Source organism: Pan paniscus, chromosome X, assembly GCF_029289425.2.
Source record: "Pan paniscus chromosome X, NHGRI_mPanPan1-v2.0_pri, whole genome shotgun sequence".
NCBI classification, from domain to species: Eukaryota; Metazoa; Chordata; class Mammalia; order Primates; family Hominidae; genus Pan; species Pan paniscus.
Genome location: NC_073272.2, coordinates 96,363,299 through 96,385,413, shown reverse-complemented (window position 1 = coordinate 96,385,413; position 22,115 = coordinate 96,363,299). Strand labels below are relative to the sequence as shown.

The window sequence follows — 22,115 nt, the reverse complement described above, 5'->3', positions numbered from 1 at the left end:
GGGAAGGAAGGAGTTACCTAGGACAGCTTCTTCTAAGACTTACAGGAAGCTTAATCTTGATGGATATTTAGGAGCTTGGCGGACACACTAAAGAAGAAAACGGCATTCCAGCTCAAAAAAATAGAACATGCTTGATTTAAAGGTATTAAAGAATAAGGCATGAAGGAATTGCCAAGTGTTCCTATGCAGATAGAAGACCGGTACCAGACCAGTAAGAACGACGCTGGAGATGAAACTAGAGAAGCAGGCAGGGATGAGATCACAAAGGACAACAGGGAGCCATTTGAATGTTTTGAGGAGGGAAATATAGTAGTCTCTCTTTATCCACAGGAGGTATGCCCCAAGACACCCAGTGGATGCCTAAAACTGTGGATAGTTTTGAAACTCTAAATATAGTATGCTTTTTCCTATGCATATAAACCTATAACACTTAATTTATAAATTAGGCACAGTAAGAAATTAACAATAGCTAATAAAATAGAAAAATTATAACAATATACTATAATAGAATTATGTGGACCGGACGTGGTGGCTCACGCCTGTAATCCCAGCACTTTAAGAGGCCAGGGCAGGCGGATCGCTTGAGCTCAGGACTTTGAGACCAGCCTGGGCAACATGGCAAAACCCCATCTCTACAAAAAAAATACAAAAATTAGCTGGGCATGGTGGTGCACACCTGTATTCCCAGCTATTCTGGAGGCTAAGGTGGGAGGATGGCTTGAGCCCGGGAGATCAAGGATGCAGTGAGCCAAGATCATGCCACTGCACTCCAGCCTGGGCAACAGAGTGAGACCCTTTCTCAAAAAAAAAAAAAAAAACATGTGAATATGGTCTCTCTCTCTCAAAATGTATTATTGTGCTGCACTTCAGGTAACTGAAACAGAAAATGAAACCACAGATAAGAGGGTACTGCTGGAGCAAGATATCTGGTAACAGTGTAGAATATGCATGGGTGGGTGAGAGACTGAAGACAAGGAGACTGCTTGGTAGGCTACAGCAATCACAGGGGTGTTAAATGATGACAGTCTGAACTAAGGAAGTAACAGTGTGGGTAATTAGGGGAGAGAGTTGGTACCAAGACTAGAAATACAGGCTGCTTCCAGCCCTCATTAAAATAAGCTAAAAATCTCTTATCTCCCCAAACTCGTTATTTAACCCCACCTAGCCTCAAAGTGAGGACTTTAATACAAGTCCTCACTGAATCACTCAAAAATCTCCTAGGTAGCTTCCCGAATAAGTCTCTCTATCAGAATCCAGTACTTCTTAAAGTGTGAAGTATACTTCTCATACTACCTTAACAGAATCTCTGGAGGTGCTAGATAAAAATGCAAATTTCGTGGCCATATCCCAGGCCACCTGAATCACAATCTTCCTGGAGCAGGACAAAATTTGCATTTTCATGTACTTTCCAGTTTGAGAACCATTAGCCTAATCCAGCCTATCCACCTATCGAATTTATTTTTCTTAAACACTGCTTCCATCATGTTACCTCCTTGCTCAAACTAATTTATAATTTGCCGCCTGGACTTCAAGACCATCCTTCAACTTGATTTTTTACTCTTTCCAATATACATTCTTTGTTTCAACAAAGTCAACCTCATCTCTCACTTCCTTCTTCTCTGCCTCCACACACATGGTTTGGTTCTCTTCAGGCCTTTGCATTTAATATTACTTCCAGAATCTGAGAGCTTCTCCACAGTCTCTCCTCCCTAGCCAAACCCCAGCCATCATAACTAATTATTCCCTGAAAGCCCAATTTAAGTGCAGAAATTTACACAGATTTTTCTCTAATTACTCCAACCTTACTTCTCTCTCCTACTTATGAATTCCTATTACATTTATAGTCAGCATGCATAATTTAAGGTTTGATTATTTCAACACATATCAACTAGGTCCTATCTCATTCTTATTTTCCAGTCATCAGTGCACCTAGAATAATTCTTGGCATATAATAAGCACTAAATAAATATTCGATTTTTAAAATTATCCTGAAAGGATGATGGCTTTTCCCCCAGATGTCTCGTGAATTTAAAAAAAAAAAAAGAAGAGTAAGATAATGAAAAGAAGGAATCAATTTTTAAAAGCAAAATGAACAAATAAATTCACTATTCTAGATACATCAGTACTCGGTGACGTTAAAGATAATGTTTCCTACCACCCTGTTCTCTAGGGAGTGCTTAGTCATGAAGATAAGGTAATTACAAACAGCTCTCAATCACAGTACGGGCCACTTTGGGCGTGTTATATAATAGTGTATCATGTAATTATAGCACTGAAATATAGTGCCTGGAATATAAAACCTTTAAATGACAGCCACGGAAAGAACCTTAAAAGATAATTTCAGCTAATCATTTCAATTTATCCATTTAATAATTGAGCCCCAGAGAAATTACATGACTTGCCCAAAGTAGCAAAAGCTGATTAGTAGCATACAACAAAGACAAGCACCCAGGCCTCCCGACTGCATGGAAAGGGTTGTTTTCATTACTCTATGTGCTCAATCATACTGAAATCAAAGTGACATATTTTAATAAGAATTCCTGTTAGCATAAACCAACATTTTAGGATTCTCCTCCTGATAAATTGAGGTAAAACATACAATTTCATCAGAATCATAAAGACTGACACAGGCATAATTCCAAAAACAAAAAAAAAGGTGAAAACTTCTAAGATAAAATATACAAGCATATTCTAGTTCTAAAACATCTCCCAAAAACCACAGAAAAAATACTTGTCCAGGCTAAATTCTAATCACCTGATCATAATATTCATCTCACTGCTTTGGTAAAATATATACCAAAAGAACCAAACATATAAAATACTACAAGCAAAAATCACAATTTACAAAACCACAAATTCATATCTAAGCGTAAAACACATCTTTTGTACTCACCGTAACTTTACTTCCAACTATCTGCATGCAGTGGTCAACGAAGAGTGGTTATGGTGTAAAAAAAAACAAACAGCAACAATATTAGTAGTCAGAAGCTTTTCACAGAGGTTAAGTGTTTAGTAAATTAGTAAATAGCTAACCCTATTTATATTTTTGATACTTTAGATATACAGGCTAAAACAGATACATCAACATTAATTTCTACTATGTTTCAAAAATGTGTAAAGTCTACAGAATAAGGATTCTCAAATAAGTGATAATTACTATTTGAGGATTTTTTTAATGTACTATAATGGGCTTCTCATATAGTATAATCTAAATATCAAGTTATGCAATGTTAAGTGTAATCAGGCATCAGATTTTTTTACCAGCTCATAGTCCCTGAAAAAATTATCAATAGAAATTTTGTTTTTTCCAATATTGCCTTTTCTTTTCTTTCCTTCTTATGGCAGGTATACTATCAAGGTTGAAATAGTACACCTTCTTATGGCAGGTATACTATTAAGGTATTTTAGTATATAAATGTTACATTTAAAGTCATGCATTAAGTTCAGAAGTAAACTTTAGGTTAAAAACAAATATTTTTTATTGTTATAAATTTAAGGTGTATGATACTGTTTTATATTATACTTGAAAATTATAAAAAAGATAGATTACTTATTATTCTAGTTTTCTAGGTAATCCTGGCATTTCTATTATAAGATCAGAATTTTCTACATAATGTGAAGACAAAGAAGCATTTTACATCTAAACATGCACATGTTCAGAAGGAGGAAATAGTTCAAAAATTGCAGCTCCAACTGAGCTTTCCTAATGGATAAGTGATAAAAGAATTTCTGAGAGGCAGAATTGTGTTTAAGAAAGCAGGAAGTAAACTCATAGTCCTAAACATAATTTTATCCAAAAATTCAAATATAAATCAAATCACTGTTATCAGATTCCCACACTTGAATATCAAGCAGTGTCCAAAAAACAGCTAAGCCACAATACAAAACCATTAATCCGATAGCAGTTATTATCAAAATGTGTTCTATTTTTCAGCTAGTGCTTTAAAAATAAAAATCAAATTTAACTGAAACCCCAGTAAGAATCCTATGTTGAAAAGGATATCATAAAATACAAAAAGATAATGACAGTTTCCAAGTAAATTATTTCAGAAGAATCCATGAATCTCAGAATAGAGAAGCAGCTTTCTTAAATATTCATTCAGTAGACTATTTACAAGCAGTGATTATTTAGTTGAATAAAAGCCTCTTTGGTGCCATTAACAGTCTTCTGAATTAAAAGATATGCTATTGACCTCAATTATTTCCTCCCACCGAAAAGACAGAGGTCGTATTTGTCCCTTGTTTATTTAGCACAGACATGAGACTAACAAAAGAATGTGAGCCTGCGTTAACAATTAAAGCAAGTCTATACTCAGTGAAACAACCAGAATATGGCCCATTTAATGATTCATTTGCATTGCAAAATAACTGCATTTAGCTAAAGCACAAACGGCAATAGATAAGATTTAGTACCCAACAGAAGCTAAGAGAAAATATTTTGGCCATGTCTGGGTTCAACTGTTTGATCATATCCAGATCATACCTGGAAAAGACCTGAAAGAGTATCTGATAATGACAAAAGCAAAACCATAATACATGTATACACATACACATATAGATATACTGCAACTTTTAACTACTCATTATACAGGTCAGTCTAACAAATCTGCAGATGTAGCTAGCACCACTATTTTAAATTGTTTCCTACTGAGATTAAAAAAAAAAAAAAAACCAATGCTGCCTCTCAATGGTTCACATGTCTTAAAAAATATAACTTTACATATTTTAAAATTTCAAAGGTTATGATTTAAATTCAAAATAAACCAATCCCTTAACATTCTAGGAATGACACTGGCATTTGACAAACTAACGTTGGGACTTCGGTGAATAACTTTTCCTCATAAATGTCTATATGTGCTGTTAAGTGCCCGTGAGATCCCCTCTAAATTACCAACATATTGTTTCAGGATTACCAATCGGTAGGACAACTTTTGCAATATTAACAAAGCTTGGTTTTCCATTTTCTGAAAACATATGCTGGTGTTTTGAAAATATAGACTCTTCCAGGTTATTTGTGGTCAAATTATCTACATATTCCTATTACCCTACGTCAGATCCATAACTACGCTTCCTACAATGAACAATGGAGGATAAAATGCAGAAAGAAGGTTCTTCTCCATCCCTCTATTTAAAGTTCATTCATCATGGACAGAGTTATTCAAACTTTTTCCTTTAACATTCACACAATTTAACATTCTCTATTATGGGACTTCAAGAAGAAAAAACTAAGCAATAGTTTTTATTATTATCTTATGGTTTCCTTTATAGTCTCCTTTTCCATGCTAATTTTAGCAAAGTTAATTACACGACAAAAGACTCTTGTTTGCTTTAGAAACGAGTTTTGACCACATATTGGTGTATAGCTTCATTTTACTTTTATGTCCTTACTCAAGAACCCAGGAGCATGATAGACATTTCTATCTAAAATCTAGTTTTAGATCCCATACAAAATGATTAATGCAGGTGTTAAACGGGGAAAATGTATGATTTACATTTAAATTTAACTACAATTCTCACATGTTTTACATGTGACTATAAAACATTTCTCCACCAGGGACTCTAGCCCTTAACTTTGCTACCTCAAGATGAAAGCTGTGACTAACTAGAAAGCATTTTCATAAAGTAGTGGTAACTATCATGTCTACTCTAAATGCAAACTTTAGTGTTGTGATAATGAAAAGGTAAAAAGGTTAGATTATTGTTTGTCACTGAAGGCCAACCCTCTCACCTTCAAAAGGAAATTACATAACTAATTTTTGTGGTTTTAATGATAGAAAACATAGTACTAATTAACGTCTTTCCAAGATGAGAAAGCTTCAAAAATGCTTGTCAACAGGCTTTCTTCCATCATAGTATCTGGCCCACAAAAAATATTAGCAAAAATATGTATAATCCTGGAAATCTTATCAGAGTGCTGTGCATATTTCAGGTGCTCATATGTACACTGAATGAAACAAATAAGGGCCCTTAAGTAGTTCTGATTTTGAGGCTAATGCCTTAAACATAGAATTCTCATGTCTTTTGAGGAACATTGAATTTCCATCTTTTGAATAATGCAGTTCAAGTGAGCTCATCTAATATTTATCCAATTTTTTGCATTTTAATCTGAAAAATCAGTATATAACTTGAAGTGTGCATTTCTTTGGTCACTTGAAGAGGAAATAATATGAGAATAAATGAAAACAAGTTCTGCACAGAAATCATGTAATACTCAAAAGGTCAAGGAATAAGAGTTTCATATAATCATTATATTCAGTTCCACTTACACAAACAACAACAAATGAGCCAGAGACTCTAACAAAATCTTATCATTAAAACCACCACATGATTATTCATATGTTATTATCTGTACTTTGCACTCAGATTCAGTCATATAGATTTACTAGTGTATCAGCCTTTAGGTGTTTGAAAAATAACATTGAATGTACATCCTGCATTTCCTAAAGCATTTTATGGTGAACAATAACTTGAGTGCAAAAATGAGAAGAGATTCATCAGAATTTCAAAGTAAAACCCTATGGCATCACCTAATTCTATTGAAAACGACGCTCATGGCAAATTTCACTTATCACTTGAAACATATTTCTGCCCTTGGATACCAGAAGCAAATTAAAAAACATGCTGTTGCTCTGCTATGGCGGAGCTGCAATGTGTTATGTTTAAATAGTTCAGCATTCAGATTTAGCTTGTTTCAAGTACAATATAGAATCAATACAATCGTAGAATTCATGGCAAAATGCATTAGTAATTGCCACTGGAATTGCTGTACTGAAATAGCATTAATAGGATAGCCAAATAACTTTAGAATATATTTTTTCAATGAAGACTTGTTTTCTGCAATGGTCAACTTATGAAATTCAAAACACATGACCTAAATAGTGTATGTGTGTGTACTCGCATATGTATACACACAAAATATCACTGTGTGTGTATACATATATATACACACATATACACACATACAGTGATTTTATGAACTCTAGGTATTAAAAGCTTTTTCTTTTTTTTTTTTTTTTTTTTTTTTGAGACGGAGTCTTGCTCTGTCTCCCAGGTTGGAGTGCAGTGGCGCGATCTCGGCTCACTGCAAGCTCCGCCTCCCGGGTTCACGCCATTCTCCTGCCTCAGCCTCCCAAGTAGCTGGGACTACAGGCGCTGGCCAACACGCCCGGCTAATTTTTTGTATTTTTAGTAGAAACGGGGTTTCACCGTGTTAGCCAAGATGGTCTCGATCTCCTGACCTCGTGATCCGCCCGTCTCGGCCTCCCAAAGTGCTAGGATTACAGGCGTGAGCCACCGCGCCCGGCCTAAAAGCTTTTTCTTTACAGAAATGTAAAAGATGCATTTTGCTATTTCAAAAATACAATTTTTTCTTACCAAAAAAAAAAAATCAAAGCTTAAGACTATATTTGGAAGTGCATTAGGAAGAGAACAGAGCAAAATACTCCACTAAAACACACGCTTTCCTAATAATGACAAGTCCTTTCAATGAACTTTACTTTCAAGTCTTGGGACTCACAAACAGATTTGATTAAAGCTCCTATTAGGTGACATCCTTTACATTAAATGAAGCTATACAATAGCAATTATGAGGCAGCTTAGTTTGCATCATATAAAATTATGAAAAAAGCTAACTGCGAATTAAAAAATATGGCTAAAAGTTTCATGCAAGTAGACACCAGACATGTAGCTTTAATGTAAACTTAAGCTGTGACTATACTAAGTTGTACCTTCTTCAAAATCCGAAATTTTCATCTAACAAACCACATTTTGGCGGAATATCTGCAAAATGCAGTCGATTTTTAGTATGTACACAAAAGCTCAGGACTGGACTGGATTACCTCAGAGCTTTGTATCCTTTGTCTTGCTTGTAATAATGGAAACGTCCCATTTCTAATGATGAATAGTTTAAAAATATATATTTAATACTAAATGTATAACATATATAAATTGTCTTCTGAACAGTCTATATGAGTACAATGAGGTAATCTGAAGAGCTGAGGTTTGTTTATTTTTAAGCAAAATGATGCTAAGCTCATTGCTCATTCTGTTGGAGCTAGAAAAATCTCCCTACTTACAGATTTGGCAGTGGCAGAAATATACTGGACAACCATCTCACGTTTGGTGGTAAAGTCTTTGTTTCGTAAAGGAGCTTTTTTCTCTTCGTTAAGGTTCATGTCCTCCTGTAAGAGATAACATTTACTGTGAGCATTGATAAATTTCCACTTAAGAGCTTCGAAAGTGATTAGTAAACATTAATAATTTCTATGTCTTAAAATACTAATTCATGTGGTGACTAATGTCAAAAATCCTTTTTTGGGATACTTCGCTATTATTTTTCACTCTAGATACCACAGTTTTGTGTAAATTGTACCATGTATTCATGGTTCACATCTCTACCTAGCCAACTACTGAGCAGAAAGAAAAAAATATTTTTAAAACTATTCCACAGAATAAATTGGCAGTTTATAACATAGATATACATGGTATCTATGCTAACAAAGCTCTTTATTTATCTTGATAGCAAATACACACACAAAATGCTGTTTGGCATATGCTCCCTTAGGATCATTATTACCTGGGAAAGCAAATACAATTTGCAAATTGTCAGGGTCTATATATCTGTAATATGTCACTGAAGAAAGTTCACAAGAAGTTGTTGGATTTGGAAAAGAAAAAAAAGCAGAAACAGCGGTATTGCGGTAATAAATGTCACTCATTAGAAGGAAAAGTATTCAGTTACAAGAACACATTGTTTTGAGGTTCAATAAACTTTAATTCAGTTGGAAATCTACCTTTATTTTGTGATATATACACTTATAACACTTTGATTAGACAAATTGTTTTTCTTCATTTTGAAATTCATGGTAATCCTTGTGACATATGAAGACACCCTTGACAGGGTCACAAAACCAAGTTGGAAATGGCTGTGCCTCAAAATGCAACACCAAATGAAAAGTCAATCTACAGAATAGGTGAAAATGGTTACAAATCATATGTCTGATATAGATGTGTACCCAGATATACAAAGAACTTTTACAGCTCAGTAATAAAAAGACAAGAGTCCAGTAACAAATGAGCAAAACACTTGAATAGGCATTTTTCTAAAGAAGATATACAGGCCAGGCACGGTGGCTCACACCTGTAATCCCAGCACTTTGGGAGGCCAAGGCGGGTGGATCACGAGGTCAGGAGATCGAGACCATCCTGGCTAACATGGTGAAACCCCATCTCTACTAAAAATACAAAAAATTAGCCGGGCGTGGTGGCGGGTGCCTGTAGTCCCAGCTTCTCAGGAAGCTGAGGCAGGAGAATGGCGCAAACCCAGGAGGCAGAGCTTGCAGTGAGCTGAGATCACACCACTGCACTCCAGCCTGGGTGACAGAGCAAGACTCCATCTCAAAAAAAAAAAAAAAAAAAAGATATACAAATGGCCAATAAGCACAGGAAAAGATATTCAACATCATTAATCTGTAGGGAAATGCAAATCAAAACCACAGTGAGATACTACTTCACTTCTACTAGGATAGCTAGAAAAAAAGAGGAAAATAATAAATGTTGGCAATGAATTGAAAAAATTGGAACCCTCACACATTGCTGGTGGGAAAGAGAAATGATACAACCACTTTGGAAAACAGTCTGGCAGTTCCTCCAAAAGTTAAACAGATTTATCTACCATATGACCCAGCTTACATACCTAAGCAAAATGAAAACATATGTCCATACAAAAACTTGCACACGAATGTTCATAGCAGCATTACTGATAATAGCCAAGGAGTAGAAACAATCCAAACATCCATCAATTGACGAATGGATAAACAAAATGTGGCATATCATACAATGAAATATTATTCAGCTCTAAAAAGGAATGAAGTGCTGATACATGCTATAACCTGGATGAATCTTGAAATCACATTATGCTAAGTGAAAGAAGCATTATAAAAGACCATATATTCTATGATTCTATTCATATTAAATGTCCCAAATAGGCAAATTTATAGGGACAAAAAATAAATTAGAGGTTGCCAGGGCCAGGGGAGAAGAGGAGGGAGTTTGGATTCTGACTGATTATGGGTATGGTGTTTCTTTATGGGGTGATATAACTGTTCTCAAAGTTGTTGTGCTAGTTTCACACTCTTTGAATATACAAAAAAAAAAATTATGAATTTGGCCACGCACAGTGGCTCATGCCAAAGTCCTAGCACTTTGGGAGGCCCAAGAAGGAGGATCACTTGGGCCCAGGAGTTTGAGACCAGCCTGGGCAACATAGCAAGACCTCGCTTCTATAAAAACTTTTAAAAAATTACCTGGACATGGTGGTGTGCACCAGCAGTCCCAGCTACTTGGGAGACTGAGGCAGGAGGGTCGCTTGAGACCAGGAGGTGGAGGTTGCAGTGAGCTGTGTTCCTGTCACTGCACTCCAGCCTGGAAATCTGAGCAAGACCCTGTCTCCAAAAAAAAAAAGGAAGGAAGAAAGAAAGAAAAAGCAAAAAAAAGAGCACATTGTAAAAGGGTGAATTTTATGGTATGTGAATCATATCTAAATTTTTTAAGAAAACAAATCAGTATTTTTATCCCTTTACTCTTACAGAAATTCTGAGCATTCTATTTTTTTTTGATAAAGTAAACTAATTGGCGAAGAACAGTATCAATGTTATTTTATTTTATTTTACTTTTTGAGATGGAGTTTCCCTCTGTCGCCCAGGCTGGAGTGCAGTGGCGCGATCTCGGCTCACTGCAAGCTCCACCTCCCAGGTTCAAGTGATTCTCCTCCCTCAGCCTCCCGAGTAGCTGGGACTACAGGCGCCCACCACCAATGCCCGGCTAATTTTTTGTATTTTTAGTAGAGACAGGGTTTCACTGCGTTAGCCAGGATGATCTCGATCTCCTGATCTCATGATCCGCCCACCTCGACCTCCCAAAGTGCTGGGATTACAGGCGTGAGCCACCACGCCTGGCATCAAAGTTATTTTAAAGATGCATATGTGAGAATGTGGAAGACAATCCTCAAAAGTAGACAAATTGCATCTATCTATTGAATAATAACTTTGTTGACAGCAAAAATCTATATTTGCAACCACTGCAGCAACTCCTATGATGATTCATTCATAGTCAATACCTATAAATTTTGTGTATATATACATGACCTTTCTTCCTAATTACCTGGATCACTGTCCCTATCCCCACTTTTCTATCTAATGTTATTTCTCATTTGGATATTTTACTTGTTAATGACTTACTAGAAGGCAGAAGACATCTTTTTCATCTCTCTCTCATAGGCTCTGGCACTGTTGAATCACAGTAGAATCACAGAAACTAGGTTGGATAGCACTTATAATGTGGTCCACAGATGCTCATCTATGTTCTGTATCTATTTCCTTTTTTTTTTTTTTTTGAGGCGGAGACTTGCTCTGTTGCCCAGGCTGGAGTGCAGTGGCCTGATCTCGGCTCACTGCAACCTGCGCTTCCCAAGTTCAAGCGATTCTCCTGCCTCAGCCTCCCAAGTAGCTGGGATTACAGGCACGTACCACCACACCCAGCTAAATTTTTTGTATTTTTAGAGACAGAGTTTTGCCATGTTGGCTGGGGTGGTCTCAAACTCCTGGCCTCAAGTGATCCACCCGCCTCGGCCTCCCAAAGTGCTGGGATTACAAGCGTGAGCCACCACACCCAGCATATGTATCTATTTCAACTGACAGTGTACTCCCTACGTCCTCAGACAGCCCCACTCATCTTAGGGTAGTTTAATTTTTGCCAAATTTTTCCTTCAATGATTGGACATGAAATATGTACAACAAAATAATGTGTGTTAAGGTGGGTGGCATGACCTTTTTTCTTCTCTTTTAAAATTCTGAATCACTTATTTACTGAACACACACTACACACCAGAAACTATGGTAGGCTGTCTAATCTGGTAGACTGTTTTTATACTCAAATTACATATTATTTATAAAGCACTTAGAACAATGCCTGATACTTAGTAAATGCTATATATGTTTGTTGGATAAATAATTTATGGTCCAGTAGTAACAAATAATTCTAACTGAGGCATGTATCAGATTCTTTGGAAACACAGGGCAGATGGAAAGGTCAGAGAAGTCTTCACCAGGTTGTGGGTCTCAAAGGATGAAAAAAATCTGACTGGAAGGAAGGAGACCGGTCAGGAAACTCTAGCGGTCATGTGTCATTTTTTGCTGCTCAACATCACTTGAACATACCCTCTACAATTTAATACATCCTCATATTGTCAGTCCCACCTGACAAAGGTAGAATCCATAAAAACTACATTTGTCAGTCTCCCTTTTAACTAGAGTGCAGGCATGTGGCTTAGTCTCCACCAATAAAATGCATGCATAGGAGGTGTAGATTTAGAAGTGAACTATGTGAGGAAGCAGGCCACAAATAGGCCATTCATTTTGCTGATGTAGGTGGCAACAGAGGTGATGTTGTTACAGAACTGATGGCATTAACTGTGTCTTTTTCATTAAGACATTTTGATCAAATAGTTCTGGGATAAGAGCTCCTTAATTGGAACTGTATTTCAGTTGTGTGGTTCTGGAAGTTAGTCCTATAATGTTATCTAGAGCCTGTTTCTGCAACTGTGTTAATTCAAGAACTACGTAATATCCTCTAAAATTATATTCTATTTAAACCTGCCAGAGTGGATTTTTCTTATGTTCAATAATTTGGGCTGAAGTAATTTAAGTGACTAGAGATAAGAGTCGAACTAAGAAGAAAAGTCAGATTGGACAGAAGGAAATTAATTCAAGAGCCACATAAATGTTATTTGAAGACCACATTCCTTCTTTCAGGCTAAAGTACTCAACTTATCTTCATGTAACATGGGTTGGTGTCCACATCTCTCTGTCTCTCAAATACTCTGTGGTTTAACAAATGCAAGGTAGGAAAGAATGTCCACCTCCCTCACCTTGAAATACTTACACCTCTGTTAATTCACCCTCTTGATTTTATTATCTTACTGGCCAAGTACATCATTCTGCTGACTCATATTGTTTTTGTTTTCATCAAAATCCCTATGTTCCGCTCACATATGCTGGGCTATGTCTCTATTGCCTAAAAAAATTCTGGTTAAATTTCAGTCTCCTGTAAATGTGGTTATCATCAATCCGCAACCTCCAAGTAGAATCAACTCTGGAACAGTGACAAGATTAAGTGTCTGTATTTGTATACTTCACAGCCTGGCCTAAGAGTGTGGTGGCGTCACCTTTGGCAGTCTCTAGGTAGACAGTTTCTCTGCTTCCAGTGACATTTCTACATTACCGTGTACCCATTCAGTTTTTAATGGCACACACTGCTGATATCACGCCATCACAGAATTATTTTGTAGGGAGGCAGGCAGGACAATAAGAGCAATGTAAGATTATACACCTCAGAGGAATGTTGTCAAGACTGGGTGTGATCATGCATGACAAGCCTGGTGTATATTAACTAGCTTTCAAAGAATGCGAGCTATTAGCGTTATCACCTCCCAACCTCAGCCTTTTAACCGCTTTTCATCTTACCCCTTATGTTTTAATAATGTTAGGTTGTTTGTAGTTTTGCTACATAAACTGTGTTGTTACACACTCATTATTTTGCTCATGATGCTGCTCCCCCTGCCTGAAATGTGGTCATCTTTACCATCCTCTCCATCTGTTAATGCCCATCCTTGCCCCCTCCAAATTCACATCTGGCTATTATACTTCAAGACTGTGCTCAACCACTAATTTTTCAGGAAGACTTCTCCTAAAGCACCTGATTTGAAAATAATTACCCTTATCCTAGTCTTCCATATTAATTCCTTATGTGTCACTTACATTGAAATTATGTGATAAATCTATCTCTTCTAAACTCGAAGCTGAAAATAGGAACTTACTTATCTTTGTACTCCTAGCAAAGAGCATAATTCCTGGAATGCAGTAAACATTTAATAAATATTTGTTGAACCAATGTGATATTTAAGACCTTTTCTTTAAATATATTAACTTGCTTTAGAATCAGCAACAGTTTTTTATACTTATAAATTTGCTGCATAGGTTGATTGGAAATGAGTATCATTCATGTGAAAAGACCATAATGACTCATTTTATTCTATAGAAATAAGATACATTCTACTAATTAGGCAGCTAACACTTCCAAATCATTAACTCCAGATCCATAATACAATAATAAAGCTAAATAGAGCAATATTCATAATTCAATATTAACTCTAAACAGCGTAATTGAATATGAAACTATTTCTAAACATACTGATTTGTTATGGTATTCAAAACAAAAGCAAGCTTTTAGCATGTTTAACATTTGATATATCTATAATACATGAGAAAAAATGTAGTATTTTGTGATTTTAAAAAACACTGTTTGAAGTCTAGTTGACCATTTATAATGTTATTTTTATTATTTTTTCTTTATTATTATTTTTTTTTTTTTTGAGACAGAGTCTCGCTCTTCCACCCAGGCTGGAGTGCAGTGTCGAGATCTAGGCTCACTGCAAGCTCTGCCTCCCGGGTTCACGCCAGTCTCCTGCCTCAGCCTCCCGAGTAGCTGAGACTACAGGCGCCCACCACCACGCTCGGCTAATTTTTTGTATTTTTAGTAGAGACTGGGTTTCACCGTGTTAGCCAGGATGGTCTCGATCTCCTGACCTCGTGATCCGCCTGCCTCGGCCTCCCAAAGTGCTGGAATTACAGACTTGAGCCACCGCGCCCAGCCTATAATGTTTTTAAAGCCACATTTGTAAATACTAAACCATTTTTTTATGCTTCTCATATGCCATGATACAATTTCCTATTATAGACAAATTCCTTCACTTCAGCAAACATTATATTCTTAAAGCTATTACTGAGAAGCCATATAAGAATAGGATCAAATGAGAAGGTCAAAAGTTGAACCAGCTGCCTATTCATTCATTTGTATTCTCATTCATTCATTCTTCAATTCTCAGTCATTCGTCATTTTTCTCCGCAATAATTAGAATGTTATACTCAAATCCAGTACCTTAGTGATACTTTGTAAACTTAATGATATGTGTTTAGAAGCTTCTCATGAATTTTCTTTAATAACAACTGACAAAAGGTACCATGGCATTAGAGAAACACTTGGTAAAAGCAGCTGAAACAATCCATGCAAAACAACATGGCAGGAAGCTGAAGTACATTTCTCTGTCAGCAAATACTGACGTATCAGAAGACACGTATAGATCATTACTGAAAATTTGCTAAAGCAAGTATTTAAGCAGTTAGTGTAGGAGGTTTACTATACAGTTGGATAAAAATATAACCTTTTTAAAAACATCTCACCTTATAGTATTTGCTAGATTGTTTCCATAATGACATATATAAACTACTTTTCTTTGAGTCACCAATAGAACAATTTAACAGAGAAAACACATAACCAAAATAAATGATTTATTTAATAAAAAGAGGTTTTGTGGAAAAACTATGAGGGAAGGATTCCTGAGTCAGGTAAACCCACACGTAAAATTCAAGGCCATTGCAAGAAATTGAAACTGAAGTATACAGAATACTACAGAGTCAAGAAGATTGTTCTTCTTTAAATAAAAGCAAGATATTTCAAATACAATAAAATATTTACAATATTTTGAAATGAAATAGGAAGTTAACATGAAAACCAGAGATATTTCTGGTTATTTCAAGATAAAGTATTTTAAAACTGTCGAAATTAGCCAGGCACAGTGTCATGCCTGTAATCCCAGCACTTTGGGAGGCCAAGGCGGGCGGATCACCTGAGGTCAGGAGTTCCAGACCAGCCTGGCCGACATGGCAAAACCCCATCTCTACTAAAAATACAAAAATTAGCCAGGCGTAGGAGGCTGAGGCAAGAGAATCGCTTGAACCCAGGAGGCAAAGGGTGCAGTGAGCAGAGATCACGCAGCTGCACTCCAGCCTGGGTGACAGAGTGAGTTTCCATCTCAAAAAAAAAAAAAAAAAAAAAAAACTTGAAATATAGCATGAGTTAGGCATTTTTCATTTACAAAAAGTGAAGAAATTCCTTGACGTTTTAACAATTAGTAAGAAAGTAACTCCTTTTCAAACCTACTTTACTGGAAAAGCCACACAGACAGACCCAGCTTCCAAGTCAGTCCCAACAGACTCAACTTCCAAGTCAGTCCCCTTCACCCTTGCTTGAATTACTTCCTCTTTCTTCCTGGTGTTAGATGTACTGTCTGGAACAGGCATGAGTACACAAACATGAGGATGAGGGTCTACACATTAATAATGTAGAAGAAAAAATGGAAAGAGCCCATCTTCCCAATGGCACTTGTTGAAGACCCATTTATTAAAGTCCAATTTAAACCCATTTATTTAGAAATATAAAAATGCAACACCCCAGATTAGTTGCAAGAATAACTGGCTGTCATCAAGTAAGACAGGAATTTACTAGTCATGGTTCAGCAGGAAATCTTTGCTTGATTCATGGATTGGTCTGATAAAAGTTAATACTACAATTTAGTAAGTTGCTAATGGTGCATTTGTTCGATTTGGACCTACAAATCTTTGTCAGATTTATGTTTCAATTATGAGAGAAATTAAACCAAATATCAAAATAAAATGAACTTGGAGCTAAACTTTCTAATTACCGCCTATTTTTAAGCAAGACATAAAAAAATGACATAGTGACACTGTTCTCACTAAAAAGTTATTAATCATGACAGCAAAGACTTCTGTATGATTAAGAAATAAACTAATTTTAAATCATTTTAAAATCTTGTTCATGTTTTTCTCATTTTTACTGTGTATATTTTATAATGTACATATTAATATTAGTACATACATGCATGTATATAATGTTTAAAATATATTAGGGCTACTTACTCAAACATATATATATATATATATATATATATATATATATTTTTTTTTTTTTTTTTTTTCTGATGGGGTAGGAAATAAAAGGTTTAGAGACTCTTGGACCAGTCCAGAGGTTGGCAAACTTTTTCTGTAAATTGCCAGACAGTACATATTTTAGGTTTTGCAGACTATATAATCTTTGTCTCAACTACTCAACTCTACTGTAGCACAAAGGAGCTACAGACAATACATAAACAAATGGGCGTGGATACATTCAGCAAAACTTTATTTGTGGACACTGAAATTCATATAACTTTCATGTGCCCTGAAACAGTCTTTTTTGGGTAACAATTTAAAAATATAAAACCATTCTTAGTTAGCAGGATATACAAAATAAAAACCTTGTGGCAGGGATAGTACCTTTGACATCTTTATGTCTGCTGTACCTAACAAAGTATCTGGCATTCAGTAGAGAGTTGTCAAATAAACTTCACCATGACACAGATATTTGTCTTTTCCTTTTCTTTTATAACTCCACCTTATGTTCCAGTATATCACCCTTGCCAGAACATAAGCTTCTTGATGGTAGGGATTTTCTTTAAGTTGTTCACTGCTCTCTTCTCAGACCTTAAAACAGTATTGGGCATGTGGAAGGCATGGGACTTTGATGAACTAAACTGTTCAAATTTTGAGAACATTTATGCCAAAAAATAAAGACGGATAATTCAGAAGTAACACTGGGTTTCACAGTGTATTTAGGTGGTGTTCTCTGCTTCCATCCTGAGCCCCTACACAGGGCTAAGTTCCCACAGTAGCCTATTCACAGCTATCCTAGTGCTATGGAAATAATCTATGTACTTTTCTCCCTGAGTAAACACTGAGCTCTCTGAGGGTAAGGGAGGTGTTGCATTCATCTTTACACTTCCAACATGTAGCATCCTACCTGGCACATTGCACATATGAATAAATAGTTGCTTAAATACACTCAGGCAAATAAATACTAGTAGAATCCTTCAAAACAGAAGAAATATTTTTGAAAGCATTTCTCTGTACAAATCAAGAACAGAGCCAAGTTTTTAAAAAATCATGCTCGGCAATAAAATTAAAAATTGACCCAGATTTAGTTACCTTTTAGATCTGTTTACTGGGTAAGTTTTGCTCCTCTTTTATAAGCTCGTCATAGGAGTTTTATAAGAAAATAAAACATGTTGTCTAGAAATGCTTCTGGCGTTATCTCCGTCTAATGATATGGAGTAAGGATATTGAAAATGTAAATATAACCTATGGATATTATGCTGTCTAGACAATTTCTGAGATTCTAATCATTTCTGACAACTATTTCCATGGCTTATTATAGATTTTAAGACCTAGTTTACCAATAATTTATTTTGTGCTACCTTAAACTATTAATTAAAATTACTTATTCTGAGGGCATGAAAAGATTCATCCAAGCTAACTTCTAAAAGACTAGGGTTGGGTGAGAAAGAAACCTATAATAGCAGTCAGTGGAGAACAAGGATGCTTGGGTTAATATATAACACCTGGTGTTCAAGCACAACTATTCTCTCTAAATTAATGAAAGGGAAAAGTGAGAGAACAAAAGGTTTGGGATTACTTATGAGAGTTCTAGCAGATGGAATAATTTAGTATTTATTGCATATAACTATTATCATTAAATTATGACAAAAATGCAAAGTATATTAATATAAATTGCTGAATAGAAAAGAGTGTAAAACATCAAATTTGCATGTATAATCATATATTAAACATTACCTTTAACAAATTAGGTTGAAATGAAATATGGCTAGAGGTTAATCATAAATCATTACTAGCCTCATCTTTTGCATAAGACAAACTATTTAATTACCTATATCAGAACACAGTCCTTATTGACGTATCTATATGTTGCCAATGCAACCTGAACCTCCACTTGGGAGTTCCTTGTGCTGCTAATAGAAATCAAATTCCAACATGAACTCCCAAGAAATTTCTATGGGTTTACTTTTTTAATCTTAAAATGAAAATCTCCCCTCTCCCAACACCCCTCTCCCCAAAAAGAACTCTAATTGCATAATTCAGTCTAGATGAAAACACTAATAAGCATTTAACAGTCCCTAAGCAGTATACTCAATGTACAAAAACCAGATCAGTTATTCTCAGTAAGCTCAAAGGTTATGACAACTTAAAATGTTGAAGAGTTACTCAATTACAGCATTATTAATTTCCTTACATTTAAAGTGGAATTGAGGAGATATTTCATCCAATCCTAACTAGAGGCAATATAAAATGCTTCTGATCAATATGAGAAGAGTTACGAATATGAACCGCTTTAGTTCAGTCATCTTTAAAAGTCACTAAATATCGGCTGGGTACAGTGTAACCCCCAGCACTTTGGGAGGCCAAGTCAGTAGGAATGCTTGAGCCCAGGAGTTCAAGATCAGCCTGGGCAAAATAGCAAGACCCACATCTCTACAAAAGAATTAAGCAGGCATGGTGGCACATGCATACAGTCTCAGCTACTCAGGATGCTGAGGTGGGAGGATTGTGTGATCCCAGAAGGTCAAGGCCACAGTGAGCCATGATCACACCACTGCACTACAGCCTAATGGACACAGCAAGACTCCATCTCGAAAAAACAAGCAAAAAAAAAAAAAAACAAAAGAAAAAAAAAGTTACCAATAATAATAACATGGAAGGAGTATTGTTTTCATCCTACTACCTTTACCCACTTGTGGAAGATTTGAAAACATGACTCTGGGTATGGGAGGGAGACAAGAATCTTAAAGAGCAAGTGTGATTTACCCCATGCAGGTAATTTTATCAATCTTATAAAAGCAGTGGTTTTAATTCTTGAAAACTTTAGTAAAAGAACCACTTCTCAATTTTCAGTTAGTAGTTGGTAACCATACTCTAAATACAAAATTCACTTTTACAAACTATGAAAGACACTCTCTTAATAAAGAGCTTATATTCTATAAAATAAACAATCATCAAGAAATTTCAAAGCCAGGTGCCGTGGCTCATACCTATAATCCCAGCACTTTGGAGGCCAAGGCAGGAGGATGTCTTGAGCCTAGGAGTTGGAGACCAGCTTGGGCAACATGGCAAAACCTCATCTCCACAAAAAATAAACAAAAAAATCACGTTTATTTGGCACATGCCTGTAGTCCCAGATACTTGGGAGGCTGAAGTGGGAGGAGGGCTTGAGCCGAGGAGTTTGAGGCTGCTGTGACCCATGATACAACCTGGGCAACAGAGCAAGGTCCTGTCTCTAAACAAAAAAATAAATAAATATTTATTTCAAATTTGGAACTTTAAACTTGCCAGCAATAGCCATTGATACCATTACTTAGAAAGTCCCTTTAAAATTGCATCATTGAATAAGCACAATATGAAAAGTGATGCACCAATGCACAGAATAGATGCCAGAGTCAATGAGACATTAGTAGTCTACTAATATACTAGTAAAACCAGACTACTCAGATCTTTCAGTTAACTGGACTCATTTCACAATTTTTCTTAGCTATGAAGAATCAAGTGATTTGTGAAATGATCTATTAGTAATTAAGTAAAAACAGCTACCTTTTTTTAGAAAAAACATATCCTGCAGTAATTTTAGATTTAGCTCAATTATCTACATCTACAAGCCTATCCAATGAGAACTGCTGTTGATAGATGTGATCCTCAGGTATAATAAGAGTTTCAATTTTCAGAGTAAGAAAGGATTATATTTGAATATTATCTTTTGTTAAGTTTTTAACCAAAAGTTTCACCAATACCTCATTACCCAGAAATTCTAAACAGTAAATTATAAGGTAATTTATTTCTTGTCAAGTGTCTCATATATTATTACTGTGCATAATCTCGTGCTATGTGCTGCAATTATTTAAAACGTTTTGGCTGGGCACGGTGGCTCATGCCTGTAATCCCAGCACTTTGGGAGGCTGAGGCTGGCAGATCACCTGAGGTCAGGAGTTCAAGATCAGCCTTACCAACATGGAGAAAACCCGTCTCTAATAAAAATCCAAAATTAGCCAGGCATGGTGGCGTGTGCCTGTAATCCCACCTACTTGGGAGGCTGAGACAGGAGAATCGCTTGAACCCAGGAGGTGGAGGTTGCAATGAACCAAGATCGCGCCATTGCACTCCAGCCTGGGCAACAAGAGCAAAACTCCATCTCAAAAAAAAAAAAAAGTTTTACACCTCAAAGTATGTTATCCTAAAATACATATATAGTATTGAAACCAAATGGTCTAAACCTTTGTAGTTCTCTAAAGTCAGAAAAGCCAATCAAGAGAAACAGCACAATAAAGGTACCATCAAAAGACCCAGAAGAAGGAAGATTGTCATAAGAGCCATCAAATACGACAAGAACACCTTTTATGTTATTTGTACAAGGAAAGACACCCACAAGGAGTGAAATAAAAAAAGATAAATTTCATATCTGGAAGTCTACTTCCGTGTTTTAGAAACAGAATGACTTAAGTGCTTTCTCCCAATCAACTGTGATAATGACATTTTTAACAGTTTTCCATTGCTAGATTTTTGGACTCATTCTTCTCAATTGATGCTCCGTAAAAAGCAATTACAGACAATGTTCCATTATCAGTAGGAAATAATCCATCCCAGGCTGGCTTTACCTACCACTCTAATGTACCTCTGATTTGCCTTCTACTTCTCCTCACTATGTGTGCAAGGAAAATGTACTAATTTTATATTTAGCTTAAATGAAGCATTATTAAAGGCAGATGTTACAAAAATGTCAATGTTTTAGATTTTTATGTACCTAAATTTAAGTTTCAGCTCAGCTACTTACTAGCTTAGTCAAGTTAATGAACCAATTTTCTTGCCTCTCTCTAAGCTTCACTTTCCTCATCTGAAAATGGGGTATAACAATCTTACCTACTTTGTGGCACTGTCATAAGGATCAATTGAAATAATACATTTAAATGTTTTAGTTTCATGCCTTAGGCATAAGTATACAGTAGATGAAAACTATAGTTATTCATAAAATAATTTGTTCACTGTAAGGTTATTACCGTCAAACTAATATAGAAAATATGCAATATTCAGGATATAAGTAGACTTCTCTCAAAGTAGAGAGATAATCTTTAAAGTTTTCAGTTTAACTTTTGGTTGTTACTTTTAATCAAACCATATTTCTCTGATATCCTATTATATTATACTGTTATTTAAAAATAATATATGTCCATTTATAAATAAGTTTTTTTAATTGACAGATAAAATTGTATGCATTTAGCATGTACAGCACAATGTTTTGAAGTATATACTCACTGTGGGATGACT

At 35.7% G+C, this 22,115-nt stretch overlaps 1 protein-coding gene across 7 annotated transcripts in view; it reads right to left on the bottom strand.

Moving 5' to 3' along the window:
* DIAPH2 (diaphanous related formin 2) overlaps positions 1-22,115 on the bottom strand; it is a 921,502-nt gene that overhangs the window by 840,118 nt on the left and 59,269 nt on the right. For 4 of the 7 annotated variants that reach the window (XM_055106523.2, XM_055106527.2, XM_055106528.2 and 1 more), the window contains 2 exons: positions 8,076-8,180; positions 2,894-2,914 (listed from right to left, as the gene is read on the bottom strand). In XM_055106523.2, the coding sequence (XP_054962498.1) occupies positions 2,894-2,914; positions 8,076-8,180 (126 nt within the window). The remainder of the gene's footprint in view (positions 1-2,893; positions 2,915-8,075; positions 8,181-22,115) is intronic. The other 3 variants (XM_055106524.2, XM_055106529.2, XM_055106526.2) reach the window with 1 other exon arrangement.